Below are 26,641 nucleotides of genomic sequence, written 5' to 3' on the forward strand. Positions count from 1 at the left end.
GGGAGGGGATGAAACTGATATTTGTCAATTAGAGTTTGCACAGGGACCAATCATTTTAACCAGCGAGACAGATTCAGCCCATCGTGTGGCTCTCTCCTAAAGGCCACTGGCTTATCTAAACACTGCATTTGGTCCAGTGGATTCAGGTGGTGGCTTTTGTCATCCTGACAAACATCAGAATAATAAAAGGTTGTAGCAGATGTCCAAACCAGGTGGCAATTACAGTAGACCAGGAATAGGTCACTATCTCTGTAGCTAGTAAAGACCAACCCTGCCTTCAGTGCCTATGGGCAGAATTTAGTCCCCGATTCAGATATGAGCTCAAGCCTTTTGCTACACAGACTTATGAATGTGATAAAAATCACAAGCTTGGTCATGAATAGAGCAGTGAACCCTCATTAGACACAGCAACAGCACTAGAATTTACTGTCATAGAGATACAAGTCTGAAATCCTAGCAAGACACAGATCAAGAGTGATGATAATGAGCATTAACTGTGCTAAGCAAATCTTTGGACTGTAAACTCACATTAAAGCAGACTAAAAAAAATGGCGAGGCGCAGGAACTGTCATCTCTAACCCTACAGACAGAGCAAGACATGAAAACATACATGGTTTGTTCAAACCACGTGTAACCTCCAGAGATTAAAGTCTGACAACAAACACATTTCACCTGGAGATTTGAGACTTGAGATACCAACACACCTCTTCCCTCCAACCCCTTAAGAATGTATATTAACCACAGACACCCCCAAACACACAATGATAGAATAGCCTCAAGACAGCCACAATACTGAGTATAATTACCCACTGAAAGGTGATTAAAAATACTGAGAGAAAGAAGGGTGCAATTAGGCAGAGGGAAAGAAAGGACCCAAACGTCTACAACAAGGTGTTCAAACGGAGGGAGGCAATTAGTTGGGTGTGGACCCAGCACAAGTGAACAAAAGGATGCCAGCACCCGTGCCCTTACCCGGCATCACTGTGCCTTTCCACATGAGGTCCAGCATCTCCATGATGTGCCCCAAGAGCCAGGGGATGCGAAGGCAGGTCCCTGCACTGCAGAAAGCTTCACAGCTTTTCACCTTCTAAGGGTTCTCTGGGAGCAGAGGCTACAGCGAGGCGGCCATAGCTCCTGGGGCAGGGAGTGGTTGTCAGCCACAACCTGTTACACGGCACAGGTTGAGCAGTGCTGAGGAACTAGGTCAGGCAAATGTGGCATCTCGCTCTGGCAGTGTGGCTGTGCTGGGTAATTACACCACAGAGACAAGTAATGGCAGCAAACAAATAACCCTCCAACTTGAAAGTGCCATCCCGATTCCTGGCATTCACACCTACATCTCAATCCTGCTGGTGTCGCTTGCTGTTCCCACTGGACACCCCATCCCATTCCCTTCTGCAGTGGAAGCTTCAGACTTTGCTGAGCATCTTAACTGGGACCAGTTTCCCAAGGACGGAAACGCTGGGTTTCGAAAACACAGCAAATGTCTGCCTCCAGCACATTAGGGAGGTAAAGCAAAGCACAAAGCCAGCAGGAGATGCAGAATACAAGCCAATAAGAGCAAATTAAAGGGCGGTCATTCTGACCGTCCTCAAAAGGGCACTTCAGATTTCTGCTTGTGCTGCATTTACCCCATGGGGGACTACAGCCTGAATAACTCAGGAGGCCTCACAGCTGCTTCACAGCATTTAGATGGCCCACGATGTCTTTCATTTCATCTACTGAGCCTCACAGCCTTTCCTACCCAGCACAAGAGACCACAGCCTGAGAACAAACACAGCTCAGTGAGTGCGCAGCAGCTCTCTCCCAGCAGAATCTGCTGCTTCCCACCTCAGCTTTGTCCAATCCAGCCAAACAAAAGCTGGTAGTGCCTCGTGGTGAGGAACAGCTTCAGGTTTCTGTTACACGCTTTACTTTGCTGTCTCTGCCAGCAACCCTCATCCATCTCCCTTGTTTGCATTTTGCGCCTGAGCCAACGCTTAGATGAAACTCCAGGAAGAGCAGCAGCTGCTCCGAGACTTGTCTGCACAGTTCAGTGCAACAGGAACACATTTAGTGCTGCTTTTCTTGCATTAAATATAAGAGTAAAAGCAGAAAATGGGAGAAAGACATAAAGACTTCCCTGTTCGTAAGCCAGGCTGTATGGCAAGCATCATTAGACTCAACATATAATCACAGCCTTTTGCTTTCCTATCCCAGCACCACAGTGAGATACCAAGCGCAAACCAACAATAGAAGTGGCTGAGCTGTCACAGCATCTTTACCCTGTGGCCAGGAGATCAAAGGTGCAAAACTCTCCATTGCAATTAACACCAGTAGTTAGACCTGGTAGGAAGTTACTATGTCAAGAGATGCCAGCTATGAAACTTCGGCTGCAAACTAAGTGAACCTTCACATGCGATGGGCCAGCCCAGCTGGGACACATCCTATATCTTCCCTGGCATGAGCCTTAACAGGTCCCCAGAGCACCATCACCTTTACAGCAGGCAGCCTTGGACCAACCTCGGCTGTGCTGTAGAGTTCCTTGACTATATCCAAACCATGGCCAAGTCCCTCCCCAAGCCGCCATCACAGCCCCATGTGAGGTCTCATGGGGTAATGAGTAGGGGGCCCTATGGAGATCTGCCAGTTTACATCAGCATAGGGGTCCTGCCTCCTGCTCCTGTCACATTTTGTTCACCTCACTCCATCCTTCCCATCTGCTGACATGCTGCTGAGGGGGTTTGGATCATGAAGGTGGCTGTCAGCACCTATGGAAGATAACAGCCCTGAAGGTGCAGAAGGCCAGCTGGTCCTGCTGATCCTCATCCTGGGCTTTCCATGTGTCATCTTTAGGAGAACAGCAAATATAGGCAATGGACAGAGCGTGTTTAATAGCCTTGGCTAGGATCAGACTATGCTGTGTTAGGAGGCTGCATGGGAATGCTCCCCTCTCCCTTGAGATGGGGGAGAATTAGGAAATCTCTGTTATAAAACTTTCGAGAGCTCTCTGATATATGACCACTTTGCTCTCCATGAGCTGGAAACCAGCCAGGCTTTATGCTCACACCAGGGGCCTGTTTCAACAGCTCTTCTTGGTAAGCACTGGTCTTCAGGCTGCCAAGTGCTCACAAGCATCGCTGTTCATGAAGCTCTCATGGTTACAGACTCCTTCGAAAACTTCCATTTCCTTTAACTTCTTTGTCTCTTTTTAAAGCAATTCTTACAAGTCCTTGGAACAAATGGGAAATTAAATAAGTAAGCCCCCCAACACCCAAATACAGAGAGGAAAAGGGGAACACAGCCAACTTGACCACGATCTTAGTTTACAGAACATATGTTAAGAACTGGCAAAGAGTCAACGGTATGGGCTGCAGAGCTATATGGAGGTTAGCTCTAATGCATAACAAACTTGACAGTGCTTCTCTAGCCAAGTAGGGTGTTATTTTTCCAAACTTGGCTGTTTTGAAAGAAGAAAAGACTAATTTATCTTTCTAAATTTATCATCAACATGTGCATGACCAGTTCTCACCCACCTCCTTAAAAGTATCCCAGCCATGGTCATGGGTTGTGCAATAACACACTGAACATGTTAAAGCTCCCCCGCTGCTGTGCAAACACATCAATCCTGGGATACCCATTTCACCTGAAACCAAGTGTTAGGCTTTCTCTATGTTAAATTCCAGCTGTACAGTACATTTCAGAAAGAGCTGTAAATCTAAACCCAGCTTCTTAAAGTCAATGACAGGAGAGAAAGCTTTTAAATTGAAGTTGTCACCACGGAAGGTTTTCAAGCAGCAGTTCTCCAAGCCACGACAGGCACATAGAAAACAGCCCAGACGTACACAAAGCATCTTTCTAGCCTTTGCATTCTACCAAATTGCATGTGGATAAATGAGCTTTTAACTAAGTGAATGGGAGGCACTTCCATAGACCTGGAGATCTAAGTTACCAGTTCTCACCTCTTGCTCAGTGGCCCTGGACCACACTTGACTGCAGTCAGGGGGACTACAGCATCAGATCAGGGAAAAACTGGGCAGCTCAACATGAAAGGAGCAGCATGCATGCCTCCTGCTTGGTGTACAGCAATTCTTGTCTTTCGGTGCAGAACTGTAATGCTGCTCCATGATTTACCAAAGTAAAAATGAGGTTTCAGCCTTCTTGTGCTTTGGACAAAGGGGCTCACCCCTGTTCCCCGACTGCTAGCAGGGGCTGAGGGCAAGGCAGACGTTCTCTCACTGTGCAGGGAACAACACAGGTCATGAGGGATGCACAAACCTAGCATGTGGCAGCAAAGGCCCCAGAGGCACAAAGGAGCTTTGACTCTAGAGCACGGAGGTGGGGGAGTGGGTGGGGATTAGAAAGAAATACATACTTGGCAGCAGGGATCTTATTGTTATCTTGTGCCTTCCTTGCCAAAATGTCTACAGGGATTGTGAAATGCACAAGCTCCAGATTCCTCCAATCTCTGCCAGAGGAAAGTGGTACCTGATCTGCAGAAAAGAGCAGAGAGGTTTGCAGGAAGTGGTGTGGAGCTGAAAGGTGGGGAAGAGCAATGTGCATGTGCACTACAGAGCACCAAGCCAGCCTCTGCTCCTTTCAGAATTCTTATGCAGGTTTTTATTCCATTATTTATAATTCAGAATCTATATTTCATAATATGTAGTCATCTGTTAATATATTTAATGTGCTAAATTATTTATTCCAACTTTTTATTCAGCTGGGAGCAAAACCTCTCTGGAATCATCTGGAGCAAGGCAGCCAACACATGCCTGACTTCATTAGGACTTCATTAGGGAAATCATTCTCTTTGATTAGTTATAGCCACCCACAGAACTTCATGTGCAGAATCACCTGTAGATCTCTCAACGAATACAGTAAACACATTCCTGATGCAGCCTCTGAACCTCATTAAGCCATGGATAAATCCCCTCCAGAGGTGGCACTGGCTGTGCTTAGCCAAGCCTTTGGCTGGCTCTTGTGGTGCATCCCACATGCCAGCAGAAGCACCGACATGCACCATCTCGCATGCAGGGCAGCATCACCCTCTGCCCAGGAAAACATCATTTTCCTTTAAAGCACACACAGGTACCTACGCATTACTGTGCTGTCAACACATGCCAGTACTCAGGAATGTCAAAAGCACAAACACAAACTCCATCAAGCATGAGGCCTTTGCACCACCCTGGATTCGAGCTTTTCACATGCTGTGTCCCCTATGGAGAATGAGCTGTTGTGAAAACTTTGGAAAGAGCTTCGTGAAAACAAAAAGAATGACTGGCTTTTAAGCAATCTTATCCATGCAGGTCTTCTCACACCCCTGGTATTGCAGCATTCATCCTCTGACCCACATTCCTGGCCCACACAGAGCAGAAGCTCCATGAAATGATCCAGGTTGGGATTTGGCCCTGGTAGAGCATCCTCCAGCACACCATGTGTGTTGAGGAGCAACCCCGAGCACATGGGCTGAGAGTGAGATGCTGCTTTTTGAGACACTGGGGTTTCCTCACTCCATGAAAGGAAAAGAGATGGGGAAGAGTGGGGGTGGGAAGCAAAGCTAACCTGAGGCAGTTCGAAACCTCCTGGAGCTCGATTAATGACTGAGAAATGCCAGGGAACATTCTTTGCTGTCATCAGCGAGCATCAGCCACTTCCTCCACCAAAGCTGGGGATCTCTCATATTTAGAAGCCAACATTGCTCATTCTGGAGCCTGTGCCTCCTTTCCTCTGTGTGAGTGCACCCGAGGTGCCTTTGGACATCTTGATATCCGCATCCCATGGGCTTAAATAGCAGAGTTGACCCTGTGTGCACTTCATGCACTACTTGAAGCCTAGAGACTGACCATAAGTTTACCAAGAAGGATCAAATGTTTTTAAAAGACCTAATTTGAACTTTAAAATCCACTGGACCAACCCTGAAAGCAATTAAACTGGTTTCTGCTTAAGTGGCTGTAGGCTTCTACCAAGGCTGGTCTGTGGAGCCACCCAGCACAGTGTGCTGCAGGCAGAGCAGGGGCTCTCGGCTTTCCTTACGTGTGGAATCACTCAGTGCTGCACAAGGTCCTTCTCTCAGGAGAAAGCAATGTCCCTCATCCCTCTGCTGCCCACAGAAACTGGACACAGCAGAAAGCCCTCTCTGCTTCTGGCAGTTTTCCTTGCAGGAACAGGGAAGCTGGCACGTTGGGCTGCTACCAGTTACAGCACACACCTCACAAGCCATGGGGTGAAACCAGCCATGTTTTTCCCACAGAACCAGCCTTCATCCAAACCTTTCCCAGCTCCTGAAGCCCTGAACTTAACTGGATGATGCACCGCTTATTGTGGCACCCTGTGTGCCATCAGCACTTCACGTGCTATCAGCAGTCCCTGTCAGTAATATGAAGTTATGCTGCTTGAATAATGGTATTTATTCAGGCCAGAAGTGACTCCATATTGGTTTGATTACATATGTGCCTATGATCAGTGAGGGCAGGGTTTTTATGTTTCTCCTCTTTGCTTTCTCTTATGCTTTATATATAAACACATACATTTCACCCAAATGTTATAATATCGAGTAGCATTTGTTTCAACACATGAATTTTTCACATTCCACCCTAAAACCAGACCTATTTTCCAGTTCCAAAATTACTCGTGCTGTCTGTCTAGTTGAACTACTCCAGTTTCCCCTGAAAGGATGACTGTGAGTTGCCAAAACCCTTCATTTAGAGTGGCAGATATGTCAAATGGAGATTTGCTTTTTACTGATCTTAACCAGTGAGGCCTCAAGCATCTTGAAAACTTTAGCGTGTTGTAAAAGGCACCAATTTCCTCCACTCTTGCAGAAAGCAATTCCTGTACAAAGCACAGTCATAACTTTGCCATTAACCACTTATCATGTCAGGTTTCTAATCCCACCATAAAATAATGAACATTGGATACTGAGTAAGAATCCTCTAACACCTGAAGCATATTAAAGGTGAAAGCTTTGGCTGGCTACACTGAGCTCCACCACCAGCTAATGGTACAGAACTGGTTTCCAAGGAGAGGTTGTAAGAATTGAGTCTCCCTCTTAGGCTGATTGAACTATGAGTAAAATAAAGGCACCAGACGCATAAGTTTGACGTTAACTGGTAAATCTCAATAACATCAGGTATTGCTGAAGTTCATTAAAGTGCAGCTGCTTTGCGCTACTGGTTATAAGGGGCAAGGCAGTGGTGGCTGCCACAAAGCTCTTTTTTCAGACCAAGATATACCTGCAGCAGAGCTACCTTATTATTTAATATTTTGGCTACTGTATCATGAAATAGCTTTTAAAAATATGTACTTTACCAATTTGAACATTTTAAGCAAACAATGGAAGCGTCTTAGGCAGAGAGTAACTACAGAAAGTATTTTAATAACTAGCTTTGATTGCTACTTCATAGGGTTTATTACTTTACTACTTGACTGAATTAAGGCAGGAAATCAGGGAACTAGGAACCACGTTCACGGCGGGTTCAAGACCTCACAGGTCTTTTCTTCTTGAGACAAGTCTAACTTGAGCGTTTGCTGTGCAGTATATAGAAGGATATGCCACTGAGACAGAGCCTACCTGCGAAGTTACAACCCAGATTTCAAACAACTTAAAAGCTTTTGAGTATTTAAGAAGTATTCTAGCGTGGTGAGCACACAGCAGGGCTGTGAAACAGGAGCAGGGAACCATCATCATCCCTATCCACTTGCTTGAAGCATGAGCATGTAAGTGAAAGAGGAGAGTAAGCATGCTGAGATCTTAATACTTCAATAAGATCTAGAAATTAGACACAGCTCCTAAGAAGTCTGCAGGACTGGGCAGGGGCAGTAGGTAGGAGGAGATGCTCAAGGAGCTCCGAAGGACACTGAGCCTTACCTGGTGTACACAGGACTTGGCATTCAGGAAGAACAGCTCTACGGTAGTTTTGTCCTTGAGAAAGGAAATGCTTTCAATGTAGAACCTGAAAATTAAATAATAATTAAAAAATGAATGGTTACTTTCTTGAATAGGTTCCATCTTCCTCCCAGATCATTTTATTTCCTGTGTTTTGTTCTCTGGCAGTAAGATGGTGCAGAGGAACTATGAGCTACTGCACTTAATTTCCTGGCTATTAGGAGGGAACAAGCAGAAAATCACAGGCCGACAGCACACAGGGAATGACAAATTCCATGTTCAATAGACTGTAGATATCTGATGACTTTTCCTATCATTTGAAAACCCAATCGAACACTAAAGGAGCAAAGCCCATTCCTCCTAGGCAGATAAAGCCACAGAAGTGGAAAAGGTAACTCCAAGCAGCACGTTGCTGGAGGAGAGGGGCTGGCAGCAGCTCCATAGCACTGTCTTTCCTCCAGGAGCACAGAGCAGCCATGGGCTGAACCCCATTAACTTTGCTCCAAGGAAAAAGGAACAAGATAAAAATGACAAGCAATGCTTTGCGATCGACTCCATCCTACTGGGCACATCCATCCTAACGACAACGGGAGCCTCAAAACCAGGGGTTTACATGGAAGAGCTGCAATGGGCTCAGCCTCACAAAGCACTATTCTGCCCAGCTCTCACTGCCTTCCTCCCCAGCCCAGCCTTGGCTTCTTCCCAGGGCCATAGCTGCATCAGAGGCACACACCAACCAAAGCAATCCCATTACTGGTCATTTTGGCCCAGGCAAGGTTGGCAGGTGGGTCCCAGTTTGTTATAGTACACCAAACATCATGGATGCCACTGGCACTCTCCACAAATCACACACAACCTGTCTGTACACTTCTCTGACTCACCTGGGGCACCAACCCAAACAGTGCTGGGATGCATCAAATGATGCAGAGAAAACACATCTATAATTTGGGGAGCATGGAACTGCCAAGTCAATTTAAAGAGACAAATTTGTGTGAATGTGGTCCTGTCACTCCTCCTTTAGCTGGATCTGCAAGCAGGATACCTGTTCTGCAGCTCCTTAAGGAGGATGCATGTGCTGGGTCCAGACTCTCTCAACCAATGCTAGACAGAAGGTAGACTCTTTCCATCCAAGTTCAGCCAAGCAAGGACCTGGGCCATCACCACAGACTACACCAGGGCTTCTCAGTGTCTTGCCTTTGATAGTGGCAGGGTTGGATGGCCAGCACAGGGCACACAGCCCACTATGTTTATCAGAACCAGGCCAATCCCTCCCACAGCCCTACAGTGCTCCCAAGGCTCCCCACAGCCTCAAGCTCCAGCCACTCTTGATGTAAATGATTTGCAAGACACCCACAGCAAGAGATGGAAGAGGTCCACAGCAGCAGCATGGAGCGCATGGTAGGAAGCGGTAAAGCTAGCACCTACTGCTCTTGTTAGAACATATGTGGTATTTATGCTGTGACTTAAGACAAGCAATACCTTAAACAGTAATCTTTAATACTTCACATTCCTATGGCATGTTCCATCAAATTAACTTTAAAGCACTCCCCAGGATGGCTCTGCAGGATAAGGAAATAATTCACCCATTTCACTGGCAAGCAGCCTGTCCAAGGGGCGGACCCAAGCCCAGCAGCCTGCCTCAGACATTGGAAAGGCTACTTTATATTTCCATGATTCACCATTCACCAAGAGCTGTAGGAGCCACAGCTATTTCCACCTTCTCTTAATGCCACCTGATGTGTTTTCAGCTTTATTGAACTTCACTTCAAACACACTGAAGTGTTTCTCTCCAGAAATGTAGACCATCAGAGGGCAGGAGCCTCACTCTCTCCTTTCCCACACTGCTGCCAGCCCAGCCTTTCATGGCATGGACCTCCCTCCACTGCACCAAAACTATCATTTTCCTCAACTAATGGCCTCATTTGCATTTGCAGTTTCTCTTAACTAAGAGTCAGGCACGGCTGTCATCCTCAGAAGCAGGAGGGTATATCTGGCTCTGAAGAGCAGTAGCTCCCAGTCACCAGTGGTACAGAACAGACCGTAGGATCTGTGGATTTTAGTTGTCCCCTGCCTCAGCCAGGTCCACGAGCTCCTTTTCTTCCCTGGTACAAGCTGCACGCTCTCGTCACCACAGTACAGATAGGGAACACTGGACCACAGAGATATTCAGGGGACGACAGGCATGTTGGGAACGCCATAAAATGTATATTCTGCTTTATTTCCGATGCTGTCAGCATCCTTGAAACAAAAATGACACTTTTATAAGTCCTAAATCTGCATTATAGAGCCCTTCACCAGCTGTGTCTAGCATATGAAAGCTTACGTGACTGGACTGAGTTTATGCCAGCTGAAGAAAAAGAATTCACATCTGAAACAATTTGATCATGTGTTTCATTACTGAACAGGAAAATCTGGTGGATCCCCCCCTCCCCGAGCTTCCAGTATTGCTACTGGAAACCATCCAGTGTGGTGCTGAAAGACACTGAGAACTGACGCTGTGGCACATTTGCCACTTGTATGAGAACAGCAGCACAGCACTCTGCCTCATTACACCTGTATCTCAAATGAAGCGACACTGAAAGCAGCATTCATTCTGCTCGTGGCTGAACCTATTTCAAACAGGCAGAGGGCTCATCCAGCCTGAGGGATGCCCTGCTCCTGCAGCAGCATCCACCACTGTCACATCATCCACATCTGGAGACCATCCAGCCTAGGGGCACACGAGCAAAATGCTGGGGCTCTGCCCATTCCCTCTGTGCCACTTGCCCCACACCCAGCTATGCTTTCCTATTCAAGCCATAGGCACACACAGCGATGTAATTCAGCTGTTCTCATGGGAGTTTATAGAAAAGGCTACGACAAGGCAAATGTGTTCACATGAGATAAGTGTCTGAGCTAACCACCCAGAGCACACGCCATGCGGCAAAGGCCTGGAGTCACTTACTTATCCAGAAAGCTCTAACAAAGTGGAGCTGCAGGTTTTGAAGTGGCTTTTCTGCTGGCATATCTATTTCCTACAGATCAGACAGCTTCCATATTGCTAATTATCTCTGTATCCTCCTCCTCCTGCTCTGCTTCTCGCTCACTGCCCACCTCCTTGGCTCCTATTTGCTTGGTCTAGATCTCATAACCCCAGAGTAGTCAGGCTTAAAATTAGCTTCTAAAAGTTGATCTTTCCAAGCTCACTCCTCACACATCAAGTCTTGCCCAGGTCTCTGTACAACCTGTCTTGTAGAGGACCATCATGCAACAGGGAAGGCCAAAATGAACATCACACAATAATCCCAGCCAAAGAAATACTCAAGTCATTTGTTTGCCTTCAATATATTCACTCCTACGCCCTCATCAAATACAGTGAATATACTGAAGAGCCCATCATCCCTTTTAAAGCAGGATTTTTTTTCCCCTTAAAAGTGGGGAAGAGAGCCTCTAAACCCCGCCACCAATAAGCACATATTCAGCCAAAACAAAGTGCAGTTTGTTTGAGCTGTTCCTAAATGACCTAAATGATAAAGGGGGTGCGAGGACATGGCGAGGCAATGGTGCCAACCAACCAAACTACTCAACTACTTCTGCCTTGGAAGTGCTTCAAATAATTAAGCACACAAGGCATAAATTTACTGACATATGAAAAGCAAATGAGGTCTCGTTTTCCTCATAGACTGTAAGGAAAACAGAAACTCCAACAATATTAAGAATATGATGCTTGGTCTTTTTTTTGCCAGCACAGCACTCTCACAGGACATGGTTTTTTTCAGGCCCTTAACCAGCAGAGCTTTGCCAGCAAAAGCCCTAAAGTAATGCAATTACATTGGCCAAAATCATCACTTTGCCAGGGACTCTATTCCCTCCTGGGGACTGGCTTAAACTGTGTGAGCAAAGAAGCCATCGGCAATCCCTTTCAAGTACAGGCAAACCTTGAGTAAACAAGGATGAAAAGTAGAACAATTGTTTAAAACTAGTAAAATTTAACACTACTAAAGTCAGGCAAAGAAGATATTTAAAATATGGGGTTTTAAACAAGAAAAAAAGGAACAGTGTCCTAGTAATAGTTTAAAAAGTAGCAGGTTCCGAAGTACTTTATGTCGTAGTTACATACAAAAGAGAGCAGCACTTACCCAGGACCTAATCTCCACCTAAAACTAATATATCGCTTTGACATTTATTTCCTTTATCAAACCCGTAATCAGTTCCTTTAAACAAACCCCCCTGATGATAAATAAACCTAAGTGATAATGTTTTCTTTGTGGAAACAGTTACTCACCTAACAGCAAAGTACAAAGTTGCTGGGCCTGGTTTCTTGGGCAAGTCATGGTCCAGGACTCTCTGATCCATCTGCAGCCAGACACTCTGACCTCTGCAGAAACAGGTTGGGGAGGTGGTTAAAAACTGGGATGGGAAATACAGAAATAGGGTGTTTTCAGTGCTCATGTTTGCTCCTCTCTAAAAACATGAGATTCAGTTCTAAGGCAGGCAAACATCTCCTCAAATTACTTCCTCTTCTTGTAACATTCAGATTTTGATGTTAGGTCACTTTTGGATGTTACAGAATGCTCTCTGCAGTTATATTTTCAGCTGCAGCACAAAACCTTAGCACCCAGAAAAGCCAGATCTTATTGAATTACCCTCCTCTGGTATCGATGGGGATGCTTCCATTGACTTCTCATGGCTAGTGGGGGGGATCTGATCTGCAGCAGAGGCTGGATGTTTGCCTGCAGTAGAAATGGGTCTGAGCTCTTCCACTGCATGGGGACTACACAGCTCTGCAGCCATATCCCACCTATGCCTCCTGTTCTGCACCATCCCCAGTCCCAGTGTGACCTGAAACCCCAGCTCAGAGCAGAGGGGTTTACTGCAGGCACGCTCATTAAATGGGGTAGGTGTTAAAACACTGCTCTCTCTGCAGAGCCTCTCTGATTGAAATGGGAAGGAAGCCAGAAAGCAAGCAAAAAACCCCCCAAACCCCAACAACCTCCCTGAGGATCCTGGAGCCAAGGGGGCGCTGCAGAAGCTGGTGGATGCCCAGAAGGCTGGGGTATGGGTGCCCTCCAGAGGCCACACGCTCCCTCCACGCACCCAGCCTAGTGCTGTACACCCAAGGCAGCCTCTGGAGTCCCACTGGTGCTTCTGTGGAAGCCAACAGCTTTCAGGTAATCCCCTGGCAGCACTTTAAAGCTCACGGTGAAGGAGCGCCAGCAACCAAAACCCTGAAGAATTTCACAACAGCTCTTCTGAGGGTACAAAATAAGCCAAATGCAAACAGCATCCTCAAGGGATTCACAGAGGAGCTGGAAGGAAGTGTTTTCCAACAGTTGAAAGGACAAGGATGTGGCAAAAACATTCTTGGAGAGCCCAAGAAGAGAGTGGCTGGTAAAAGTAACACACTGCTGCCTGTGGTCAGGGACCCAGAGCGAGCAGCTCATACTAGCACTGCAACACCAGCCCTTTCCCCAGAGCCCATCCTGCAATTGTAGATTGGAACAGCCTTGTCAGAGCAGCCCCAGACATCGCTTTGACACGGTTTGTAGGCAGAGGGTTCCATCCAGGACACTATAAAAAGCAGCACTGGAGAGCAGCTTCCCATTAGACATGAAGAGGCTTATTTAGGGGCTGTATTAGCGCACAGCTCCGTTTCCCCACTGTCCTAAGTGGCTCTGCTCCAGCTTTTTGGGGGAGCTGAAAGTAACTCTTCTAGAGATGCTGTCCCTGGGGAGCAAACCCTGCACCTAGCAGACCGGGGAAGCATTCCAGTGCCATGCCAACAACTGAGCCTGAACACCAGCTGAGGCTTCAGTTAACCTAGCTAACTCTGAGTTAACACCATGGAAGCAGATCTCGTGCATTGCTCCATAGCATCTCACCCAGCCCTGCAGCAGCTCTGGGTGGCAGGGGATGGGCAGCAGCTGCTGGAGCTGCCCCATTCCCATCGGTGGTGATGACAAACTGCACCCAACACCGCCACGAGCCTGCAATAGTCCAGCTGCTGGGAAGGGAGCATTGTGCATGTCGAGCACGTTCTGCTTTAGCAGCTCTTTGGCAGTCTGCAGAATAGCTCGGATACCTAAAAGTAATAGGGAAGCTAGAGGAAAGTTGTTTACGGGAAGGACTAACCTCATATATCACTGCTGCTACGGAAATTCAGGTTTAAAAGACTTAACATATTTGAGATTGAAGTGCAAAGCAATAGGAGCAATTCATTTTGAAAATAAATGCAAACCCTTTTTGTTGTTACTAGAAGCGCAGAGTAGGGAAGCGGAGGGTGTTCACATGGGAAATTATTGCTGAACCTATTTTTTTCACCTTATGAGACAAACATGAGAAGTGCTTGTCCTCAGGAAAGTATTTCCAAGTATTCTCTGGTTTGTGCCCGGAAGATATTTTCCAAATATTTTCTGCTTTGTGCCTTCCCTTTTCCTAATATTCCTTACTAATATACTTACTTATAACTAAAATACTTACGTATCATCTATAAATGTTATGCCAAAATACTCCTTTTCTTTCAGGTTGAAGTGTGAGGCCACCAGATCCAGTAACTCCCGAGACAAAAGTTTGGGCTATTGAAAGAATAAAAATGATTTAATTCGTTTCAGTCCAGGCTTTTTTGTGTGTAATACAATTTTTCTCTGAAAATACTGACATTTAAGTACCCATGGACAACTTAAAACCCTGTTGTGCAACTCAATACAGAAGTGGCTCCATCAGATTCAAGGCAGTTGGATTCAGTGGAGCACAGAGAAGCAATTATGTACTTAACCCATGACATCAAGCTGAAGTGCATGGACTGACCGCTGCTTTCCTCTTTCTGAGGGAGAAAGGCAGCAGCTCACTTACAGCAGGGGGGATTTGTCAATTAAGAGAATATCATGTACTACAGGATCTCGTGCCTTGGGTTTTGTTAAGGGAATAAACACATCCCTCAAAAACCAGACTTCTCTTCTAAATTACCAAACCACCACTACCACAGGGGGCATTTTTAATACACTTTATGAATTTTTGGCAAAAGCAGGTGGAAAACTGATTGCAGAACTGATGGCATCTGAAAGCAAACCTGTTAATTCCACTTCTATGAGTTGCTTTAGTAAGAGATACTTCAAGCATCACTGTTGCATCAGCCCCTAGTAGCACTGCTAAAGAAAACCAGAGGAATCTGGTGCTGTGCTACCAGTGCCTAAAGAGAAAGGTCTGTACCTGGACCAGCAGCTCCAAGTTCCTGTCATCGAGGAGATGCACCTGGCAGTGCCGGCCCTCTGTCATCTGCAAAGACAGCAACACAGCCCATGAGGAAGAGTGGGATACACAGCTTTCCTGGTGTGCACTGGACCATATGAGGCTAAAGGGCAAGGACAACATGTAGCAAGTGTCTAATCTTTACCAGTAAGTGAATCGACTCTATACCTGAGCATCCTTCTCCAAGGACTCACTCTGGGGAGCTGCCTCAGCGCTCAGCTTCCATCAACTTCAAGCTGGAACTAAGGGTGCTTAACAGCATTCAGGATCAGACAAAATCAACATTAATGCTGTGAGAATTTAACTTGAGGATGGACTAGCCTGGCTAATACCATAGCCACAGGCAGCAGCAATGGCCTTTTGCTCCAGTGAGGAGCAGACATGATCAGGAACCCATGAAACCTCCATCTATCCAACCCTCCCTGCAATGGGTCAGCCTAGATTTGGTCCATTAACAAAGGACCTGGTCTCCACTATAGATGGAGTGCCTGCCAGCACATTGATGTTTTTCCTTGGATAGCTTCTCGCAACTATTAGAAGCCATTGCCTCTATAGGATTCTTATATAGGTGCTTGAACTGCATGATTAAGCTTTGCAACCTGTGATGTTATATCTGGACCACCTATCTCATGTCACATTTATCTCTTGCAAACAAAGTGTCTTCCTCTTTAAAAAGCAAGCAATTCAGAAACACAGCACATTAAAAAAGCACATTATACCCTTTTAGTACTTGCCTTTTGAAATCTAATACATTTCCATGAAAGCTTTTATATTATTTAAAATCTGTTCTAATTCTGGGCCTCTCAGCAGCTTCCTCAAGGACCAGCTTTGCAACACTCTCTAGGCAGGAGCTGGGGAAGGAAACCTGGCTTTCATATTTATTCTCCCAGCCTCAGAGTAACTTATTTCCTGACAGCACAAGCTTCCCACTGACTATAAATCCTCAGCTGTGAGCAGAGGCTGAGGGTGGTTTGCTTAGATAGGGGGTCCCGGAGAGATTAAACAGCAACACAGTGGTTTCTCCTTTCACATCCCTCTGGCTCCGCAGGGATGGGGACAAAGATAGGGCTGAGCTCTACTGCCACCAGCACCCCTTCATCACCTCCTGCCCCACAATGCCGCACATCCAAACGTTATAGAGGCTTAAAAGTAAGTACAATTTGCATAAGATTGCAGTATAACTGAAAGGAGACCTCTCACCAACCCCAGTGCTGTCCCCATTTCAACACGTGGCTGTTCGCACAGCAAGGGCTGCCCAGACACAGCCTCTTCTGTCAGCACTCAGCTGTAAGAAGGAAATTAACAAAGCTTTATTGTTTCAACTAATTGAGCTCATTTCAACCAAAAGCCAAGTGGGAGTCCCCTCCTGAGGAGCTCTGCAAACAGGTCAGAGATGAGCGACTGCGGGAACAACGCTGCCTAGTGTCTGGGAAAACAGGGCTACAGCATCTGTGGCACTGGCAACTAACAGCACTACTAAACATGTATCCTCACATCACTCACCAAAACAGCAGTACTGGTGAAAGGACTGTTCACAGAGTGAGTCTAGCTGGAAGAAATCCCTTCCTTTTCACTTCTATGAACATGAATCTGTACCGAAGTGCCAGATGAAGAGCGACCTGTCCTGCAGGCAGGGGTGCACAGCAAAGGATGCACCATCACACAGATGACAGTAATGTCCTCTGTGCAAGCCATGGCTGCGCTCCTTGATGCTGCACACTGCAGATGCATCATCCGAGACCTGCACCAGCCCCATGCCCTGTGCTCCCAGCAAGGTAGTATTTCCAGCACTTTATCCTTAGGATTTTGGAAGCAAAGCTGTACACCATCACAATCCTGGCTTCCAGTGTGCTCCCTGTGATTTATCTTCTCATAGAACACGCTGCCTAGAGCCCTTAAATCCATTACAATCCCATCACGGGTCCATTTGTCCCTGAGAGCCATCGCACATTCATAACCAAGTCACATGTTACTATCTATTAATCATTTCATCAGCGCACCCTTCAAGGTGGTGCATACTTCTGCCTCTGACATATTGGTACCAATCTGCCCCTGGTGCGATGTGTCTGATCCAATAGTGTTTTTAAATCTTTCCCCATCTGTTGCTCTGAGATAGCACAGGGGTTGCCATTATTTAATTGCTAGCTGCTTTAGCTTTCACCCAGCGAAATCACATTAATCACTTCTGACTGTTTTAATTGCCTCAGTTGTCTGTTGTTAAGTAAAAAAGGTTTCTATTACAGCAAACACATCCACAAAGACTTGTGCTGAGCAGAAAGGAGGGTTGGCTGGGAAGATTAAAACATAAAAGAAGTACCAACCATAATCTGTACTTCTATTCAGCTGTCCAAGGTAATTGTAGAGCACCTTAAAAGTAATTAAATCTCATGACACCTCTGAAGATAGGCAAGATATAATTATCCCTAATTTTACTGATGATAAAACATAAGGACACAGCTTTTAAGCCTGATCTACAGATATAGATACAGATAATATTTAGTACCTGCATCTCCTGGCATCTCATCACAAGTCATACAGCTGCCTCCCAGAGTACTGGAAAGCTCAATTGAGAAGTTGCAGAAGATGCCAGGGTGCTGGGTGACAAAGCACCATGAAATGACATTCCCGTGACAAATCTGTCAGCTCCCAGTATTCCCAGAGCTCTATGTGGCCATGGGCTTGTGTCACCCCAGGAACGCTCTGCACATGATGGGACATGACAGCAACGTCCAAGGCTGTAGCTCAAGGAAGACAGGCTCTGGAGCCATTCCCATTTGCACCCCTCTACTCCCCAGCCCATGCACACATCCCTGAGAGCTACATCCTTCCTAAGTGCCTTCTCCACCTGGGAGAAGGATACTCACTGTGTGGCACCACAGCCCGGTCAAGGAACACAAATCTTCCAGGGTGACAACCAGATTTGCATTTGCAGGCTCCAAACCCTAAACAAAGTGGTGCTAAGTAGGGCAGTCCTCTTGCAGACCTGAGGCTTCAGCAACCAGCACCTTGGATCCTACAGCTGTGCAAGAGCTCACTCCAAGTATCCCCACCCCATTCCTGATGGGGCAGAGAGCACTTCACTTGGCTTATTCTGTACTTTACAAACACCCAAGTAAATCACTCCCAGTCACTATCACAGAGCAACACAAGCCCAACCTGCATCAGGAATGCCGCCCACCGGAGAGTTCATCTCCAGGAGGCAACTCTCCTCACATGGAGCTGCCCCCCTGGGCAGGCAGGGCTCCTGCATACAAGACAGAACTCACATTTTGCAAGCCTCACTAGCACAAAGGGCAGAATTGAAAGCTTCAGAGGCTATTGCAGCTACAAGACCACCTCACAAGCTTTGGAGCATCAATCACCTTCCACTAGCCCCATATTGTCGCAGTGCAGTGATGAAGAGGTATGACGTGTCTATGGTGCAGCACTGCCACATGCTCCAGCACAGGTATCAATGGTCTGGTCCTCTCCTCTTGCTTGAAGAAAAGCTGGAGAGCTTCATACAGAGGACTTCACCACCATGGCATAGAATCACAGAATAGTCAGGGTTGGAAAGGACCTTAAGATCATCTAGTTCCAACCCCTGCCATGGACAGGGACGCGTATCACTGGATGCATAAAGGATTTTGGCCATGGAAGAGTGCCTCCAGCCCAGTGACCACAGACCCCAAGTTCCTGGAGCCAAAGCAGCAAAGGGCTTGACACCAGTGTGATTTATTTCCCCACAGCACATCTGCTCACGGGCCTGTTTTCTTGGGCTTGGGAAAGCGATTTGTACTTGGCTCCCCAGCTCTCAGGCTGTTGGGCTTCCCAAAGACCCAACACCCTGTGGGCCCCTTGCAGATACATTTTCTTTCATCTTTAATTCAGTACGCCTTGCTAATCTGAACAATATAATTGATTTTCTATGTACTTGGACCAACCCATCACAAGATGAGCACAGCTGCCTGGCTCAGTTAAGAGGTGGCGTGAGCAATCTTGAGATATATATACACACATCTGTGTTTTCCAGCTTATTCTCATTGATTTTGCATTGTCTGCACAAATGAACAATTTCGTTATATTTTTGCAACATGCCCCCAAGTTGGTCCTTTGAGCAGTTATTTTTAAAAGCCTGCTAATATTTAAAGCTATTATCCAGTAAAAGAAGTAGCATCATAAAATTCATGAACTATTCCTGTATCTCATTCCCAACAGGAAATTAGCAGAGCGATGCAACTCATGGCCCCATTTTTGGCAAAACCATACTGAGATACTGGAATGCTTATTGTCTGCCAAAGTCACTTTCATGTTCTGCATACAATAAGCAATAAAAACTTGAAAATGGAGAGGAATGAAAAGGAGACAAGCACTGTCTGATGCAGAAGTGCAGTGATATTAAAGAACTGCATCCTTCATAGCTTGCTTTTAGCAAGAAGCTGATTAATCCAAATCTTCAGAAAAAAAGGCAGATCAAGGAGAAGAAACACAATTCCCAGAACATTCATGTGTGGAAATTCAAGCATGGGGTGACATTGTGGTTCTATAGAGCAGGTTAACATGTTCAGAATGGTTTCATAGAGCTGAAAAAGCACATTTTTCCTCCATCTTGCTTCTGACACAAAAACAAAGACAAATTCTCCACCTAAAAGCACTGAGGCAGATTTTCCAAAACATCAGTCCTTTAAAAAGAGAAAAACAAGGCAGAGAGAAAAAAAAACCCTACTTCTTGGCTACTTAGACTGATTCCCTGTGATATCCTGAGCCCGAATGTTTATTTGGGAAAAAAATCCATATGCAGGATATTTATACTATTGCTCTTGAGCAGAAACATCCTCCCTGTTCAGAGCTGGCTGTTACGTGCGGTATATTTAGACATCCATGTGTGTCATCCAGTTAGGGAAAAAAACAGAGAAAGAAAAAAAGTAATCAGGGTGTAAACAGGAAACCTCAAAAAAACTTAAGCCAAACCCCAAAAGCTGTCAGAATAACGTATCTCCTGATGTATAGCTTCAGAATGGGAAATCATGAAGGGTTCGGATCAGAGCAAACCTGAATGTGATGCATTTCCTTGAGACCAGATTTCATCCCCTAGAACTGGGCAAATCACTTGGCATTGCTGGCTTTATCTGTCACTAACTTCTATTTTTAAGCCTTTTCCTGTTTTAAAAAGGTCTGGACTCTTCATAACTGGGGAAAGCCAAAACAACCCCAAACCCTAACAACACTGTGGCCGAAGAAGAGAGAATTGTACATAAGCTGTACTACTTAAGACAAAACCAGGAGCTGTTTCTACCATGGAAGTGCTCAGAGGTCTGCACAGGCATCCCAGCTGCTCCCATTTGGGACATACCATGATTTGGAGATCAGCATCCCACATGCACATCCTTCCTGCCCAGAGGATGCTGTACCAGGTCCTGCACCCACATAAACAAGCAGTGCTGGAAGCCTTAAAACCACCCCACATCCAGCAAGGCTTCACATCTTCAATGCTCCAAAAACTCCACAAGAAATCTTTTTGAAGCAGCAAACCTCCTCCCCCAAGTCTCCTCTTTCCTTCCTCTTAAGATAAACTCTATTCAGGCACGAGTGTTACTGAGCACCCGCAGGGGCTCTGTCTGGACAACACCAAGCATGACACTGGGGATGTGGTCCAGATGCACAGAACCATGCACATTATTTCAATAAGCCCCTTGCAGGGTATCCACATGAAACTAAACTTCTGTGGCAGGTGAGTAAGCTCCAAAGAGATTTTACAGGCAGAAAAGAAGAAACTTGCATTGGTGCATCCAGCGATGAGAGAGGAAGAAGAACCATTTTCACTAAATAAATGGCCAGCTCACAAAGCCTGAAACCTGCAGTTCTAAAAGTGAGAAATTGGACTGCAGTGCACCATTAGCACAGGGGTTGTGAGAACTGGCTCATTTATTCCTGAAACAGGCACATCGCTCCTCAATGGCTCAAGCAGCCAGAGTGCTGAAGAAAATCATACAGATAACCAAAAAGAGCAATATTCCCACTCACAAGAGGCACATGGTCTGTGAGAAGGTGCTGTCCTTTTGCCACACCAACTCATCCTCACAAAGCGCGTAGGATGAGGGGCTCCCAAAATCCTGCTGTCCTGCTTTTGACTGGTGACTCCAAGGCAGCAGCACCGCTTTGCAGGTGTACGATCCCAGAGAAACAGCCTTGCACATGAAAGAGTTTCATCTCAAATCCTCACCTGAGCTGCAGTTAACCAGCTATAAAGCATCACCAATAATTTCCTGTGAGGGTTTGGGTTTTTTTCTTCCCTAAACCTCTCTTCTGTAACTCATAAGCTTGTGAGTGATTTCAAAGCTTAATATTGAAGCCCCTACGCTGACCTCAAATTTTAATCAGGGCTCAGGTTATTTTTCCTTTGGTCCTGAAAGCATTTAGGATCAGATACTCAGCTGCCTTAGATCATCACTGTTTCACTGACTGATACAAAGGGCCAGCTTATGTCTGGCCTGTAAACGTGCACAGCCTGATAAAAGTACAAAATAAGATGCAAGAATGTATTGTAATATGGAGCTGCCCTAACCAGGCACATGTCAGGAAAATAAAAGCTTTTGCCTGTCCTTCTGGAAGGAAGGGGCCTGCATGCAGCTGAGGGGAAGAGGGAAAAAGTTATAAAGGTTTAAATGACCTCAGAGTTTCCTGGTGTGTCTGTTGGGAGAGCAAAGCTTCATCATTTGCCAGCAGTCTGAGCTGCTCAAAGCTTTAAGGAAGAAAAAGCTTGAAGCAGGAAAATAGCAAACAGGAGTTTGGTTTTATACCAGCATTTCTATGGAAACTTTGTAATTGATCCACACAGGTCTCCAAAAACATGTTGATGCACACTTCTTGTGAGCCTGTGTGCAAGACAAAGAAACCTTTGGCTGAAGTCTTGGCTCCAATGTAGTCAACGAATTTTGCCGTTAACTTTAATAGGGCCAGGATTTTGCCTTAAATCATTTATTATCTTGCTGTTAAACTTAACAGAAGCTAGTATCTGCATAATGTTAAATAGGCAGCAATGCACTGAAGTGGCTGGCTACCTCTTTCACCCTTTATGCTATGGTAAGACACCTTTTAGGACCCATCTCACCTCACAAGGGTGACTTCCAAGTACCACTTTGTCCTTCCCAGGGGCTGCAGAGCCCACCCTGGCTCTGCACACTCCCATCCCAAAACTCACAGGCTCTTTACCCACAGCATTTGCAGGGACTGTACAAGCGATTCCTAACCTTCGTGTGTCCCTGTGCTTCTTGTCTCAGGACCAGCAAGGCAGGGACGGACACTTGAAGGCCTGACTGAATACAACATGCACAAAACCAGTGTTTTAAGATGAGACAGGTGGGAGAAAACCCACCTAGGTGCAAGCTGGTACGAGTACCCCTTTGATGCTTTCCATGGAAATGTTGGCTCTGCTGAAGTTTGGCAAAGAGTTAGAGATAAAACAGAGTGCCTGGAACAAGGGGCTGAGAGGCTCTCTGGGGTGCGTGGCACCTTCCTAAAATAGCCACACAAACTGAAGATACAATGAAAAAGCGGCTCCTGCAGAGCATCAACTGACTTTCATGTAGGCCCCACCAGCTGAGCCAGTAAAAAAGTCTGGCAAAGCAACAGCCCAAGCGCTCCCCCTCACTGCAGGCACTGTGGCTTTGCAGGGCCCAGTGCCAACACACTTCCCGTGAGATTCTCATTTTTCCCGTTTATTCCACTATTTCTCATTGCAGGGGATGGCAAATCTAAAGGACTCTTTCACTTGCTTTATTGATGGCTTGCTGAATTGTCCAGGACAACAGGCACAGCCTCTTGTGGCCATTGGAAAGATCTCCTTCACTGGAGAGGGGCTGTGGGGCTCTAAATCTCATCCTCCTCCCTTGAAATGCTCAAATGCAATGTGCAAAAATAACGAGGAGCACACTGCAACAAAAGGCAAAAGCAAGGAACAGTGATAAATGAAAATCCAGGCAACAAATTAATTCAGTCTTCCTCAAAATTATAAAGACAGTATCTCAGCCAGGAGATAAAGCCCTTTGCCAAGAGCAAAATATAAACAGGAGAGTTGCTGCTTCTTGGTCTCTACCAGTAGCATACAGTATAAAACCTACCCCTCTTCTCCCCACAGGGAAATTCTGCAGTGTGGCTGCCTTTGCTGCTGCTCCCTCCCATGCAGGGGTTGTTCACCCACGACCTGAGCAGCAGCATGAGGATGAGGATGCGGATGCTACAAGTGCACAGGCAGCATTGCTTCCCATGGCACAAAGCAGAGGAGCAAACTGCTGCAGAAGAGCCTTTACTGGCTCAGTTTGCCCCATACTTTTCAGCTGACAAGCAGGAACCAGACAGCCTTTCATCTCCCCTGACACTGCCAGAGGCCATAGGATCTTGCCAGCAGTGTTATCAGTGCTGCGAGTCCCTCTGACATAGGGGGAGAGGTTAGCCATCTTCTTGAAGGAGCAGCCCCCTTGCTGCATCAATATTCTCCTTTTATTAAAGCTGTCTCACACCCAAAACTGAGATGTTTCTTGAACAGGTCATGACATTCCATGGGCGCTGATGTTACCATTCCTAGCACTTTGCAATGTATTTAAAATATCAGCAAGAAAAGGACAGGCAACTCTACAGCTAATCCTAAAATATCAGGAAAATTAATAGGAAACAGTGCAGATCTGCCACAAATATCAAGTCAATGAAATACTTCATCCAACATCTGCTCTCCATGGCAGAACACAGCTAGTAAGTTAGTGTCTGGTAGAGACGTGCTTATCACCAGCAGTGCTGAGACACTGCAGTCTGGTTATTACCGCACACAAGCCCATCATAATGCTTTGTTCCAGTGTAACCTCCCGGGAATTCAGCGCGAAAAAAGATCCTGTGGGATCAGATTGCTTTCCTGATGCTATCCAATGGAGCAAATGTGGAGCTGGCCCTGGAAAGGGCACTGCTTCAAGGCAGCAGCATCCTCTGCCCTTGAACGAGCAGTACCCACCTCAGGGCAGGACCAGACACCTGCCCTCCTATGGCTTGTTCTGGTCTTCATTCCTTGACCAGGAGGCTGGAGGCAAATCAGTTAAGCTCCTGCTTCATTACTTCATTCTCTAAGACACGAGTCTCAGGAGATATTCTGTGCACAGCTTCTGGTAACTTCCCCTGTGTTTTACCCCACTCCAGAAGCCATCTCTGACCCACCTGAAACAAACTCAGCTTTCCCAGTTATGGCAATAGTTACGGAAGACCAAGAAAATCCCATTAGGAAAGAGTTTCCCATCCCCAGAGACCTGTAGCCCTGTTCTCAATGCGTTTTTGCTTCTCCCCAGCCCTGAAGCTCTCCCCCTCACTTTGATGGCTTCTCACAGGCTTCTCCTCTGTTCCCCCAAAAATCCACTTCTTACTTCTCAACCACCCCTATACTCGCATCTGGTTTGGGTTTTTGAGGCAAAGCTACTGAGACATGAGACACAGAGCAAGCCTTGGCCATTAAATATCTGCCATCCTCTCCAGGCAGCACCACATCCTCTGAGGGCATCCTGCATCTTATCCCCTCCTGCCCCATCACGGTCCTTGCACCCAGTTCATCCCCCGTCCTGCCCCCATCCTCTCCCTGTACTTTTCCAGCCACTCTCATGCTTGGCAGCTGCCCCTCAGGAAACGCAGACGCCAGCCTTGAACAGACATTAGGTAAGCAGGCAGCGGAAAAGAACACAAGGCTATATCACAAGTCCATCTGAACTGCCTTTAAACCTGTAACTCTTCAAATACATGCAAAGAGCAAGGAAATAAACCAAGGAAAGCCTGAAATCCAAGGCTCTCTGGGAGGAGTCAAAACGGGTATTGGCTGCAGCAGGCACAGCATGCATCCTGCCACCAGCACCCTGCCAGGCACTCGGGGTCTGACAGACTTGGACTGCTCCCCACACCATGTTTAAAGCAAAACAAGCACTTCGCATCAAAGGCTTTTCCCCCGCAGCCGTTACTGAGCTCCATGTGCTGCATCCCCAGTGCCAATCTCTTCATGAGGGCTGTTTTTTGGAGCAAGAGGGGTGGGGATCTTACTGATGAGACATTTAATAGTTACACGCTGAAAGGAGCTACTGTACCAGGCACTGGCTGCCTTTTTGCAGGACTTATGAATCTGTGCTTTGTTCAGGTTAAATCATATCTCAGAGCAGCCTATCAGGGTAATCTCCCAAAATGTTGGGTTTGCCATAACCAAGTAACAGACCTGCTCCCCAGCTGCAGAGTTATCAGAGTCAAGCTTGGAATTAGCACTTTCCTAAAGCAGCCAAGGCAGCACTTCCAACAAAAGCAGGAAAAAGCAGCTGGAAATGCTGGGAGTAAACAAACAGCCCCTTATCTCCACAATGGAGTGCAACAAGATGCAAAGAAATTTTTATGGACTGAGCTTTCAGGGTAAAGAAAAGAGCAAGTAAAAAGGTTCCAGCCAGCACTACCACAGTACCCTACAAAGCAAACTCACTGCTCCGTGCTGCTCTCCTGCGCTCACAGCTCCAAGCTCTGCATGATGTTTAAGTCAGGACACAATGTAAGAGCACTGAACAACATTATCTGCCTCTGCTAAGCATGAGATGTTAAATTATAGCCTCTTACCTCCAAGCTACAAGCCCCGCTGGTGCAAAAGGACTGGAGAAACCCAAGAAGTACTCAACAGCATGCATCTGCTAAGCCTTCACGTTTTCTGTACGTTCGAGCTGAGGGAAGAAGGGAGACACGATTCCGGACTTCTTCCGTGGCTATATAATCTCAAGGAAGTGACCTTCGCATTGTTGCTTTGATTACAGATTCAGAAACAAAAGCCTTTCCAGTGTGAGTCAGGGGACACAAGAGGATGAAATATGATTGTTAAAAACGGAGGCGAGCTGGGAAAGAATTACAATTGGTTTGGGGTTTCTTGTTATTTGTAATATTAACCCCTTTATCATTAAACAGAGCCAAGTAAGAATCAACAGTCACCAACCAAAGGCACAGCACAGGCAGCCAGCCCCAGGGCAGCGTGGCCCTTCACTGTGGGACCACAGGTCCTCGTGCCACAGTAGCCAGCTGAGGACCCCAGTGCCAACAACTCTGTGCTTGCTGGGAGCTGCCATTATTCACTGGGCTCTCCCACCCCACACATCCTCATCCAGGGGATGGAAGGGGCCTTTCTGCTAAAACCTGGCACAGCACTAAAGCTTCAGACACCCCCGCTACAGTGTTTCACTGAATTTCCCAAACCCCTTTCCAAAGCATAGGTCTGCTGCCTCTGATACGGGTTACTGCACATCAGGGAAGGAACTGAGAGTGCAGTTTACACACTTGGCCATCAATCTGAATCTGTTCTGGGGTCAGGGTTGCTCTCCAGGAGTACAGTTTGCTGCTCTAGAGGTGCAGGAGCAAAAGCATCTACCTGCTGTTCTGCTGCTCCCTTTGCAGACTCCTTCCTGTGTGTGCAAAACACCAAGTTATACTTCATCTCCTGGATTTCTTCCCTGCTGGTGCATCAGCCTACAAGGCTTCACACACAGCTCTGTGTAACTCTGTCAGGCAGAGCACAGGTATCAC

At 46.4% G+C, this 26,641-nt stretch overlaps 1 protein-coding gene across 1 annotated transcript in view; it reads right to left on the bottom strand.

The window, feature by feature from the left end:
* Positions 1–12,667, bottom strand: part of FRMD4B (FERM domain containing 4B) — a gene marked incomplete at its 5' end in the record, with an annotated part of 61,003 nt that extends 48,336 nt beyond the window's left edge. The window contains 2 exons of the mRNA XM_080625541.1: positions 12,129–12,221; positions 12,645–12,667. Of these exons, the coding sequence (XP_080481667.1) occupies positions 12,129–12,221; positions 12,645–12,667 (116 nt within the window). The remainder of the gene's footprint in view (positions 1–12,128; positions 12,222–12,644) is intronic.
* Positions 12,668–26,641: the final 13,974 nt, after the last annotated feature.

The sequence above is a fragment of the Psittacula echo genome, assembly GCF_963264785.1.
Source record: "Psittacula echo genome assembly, chromosome: 9".
NCBI lineage: Eukaryota > Metazoa > Chordata > Aves > Psittaciformes > Psittacidae > Psittacula > Psittacula echo.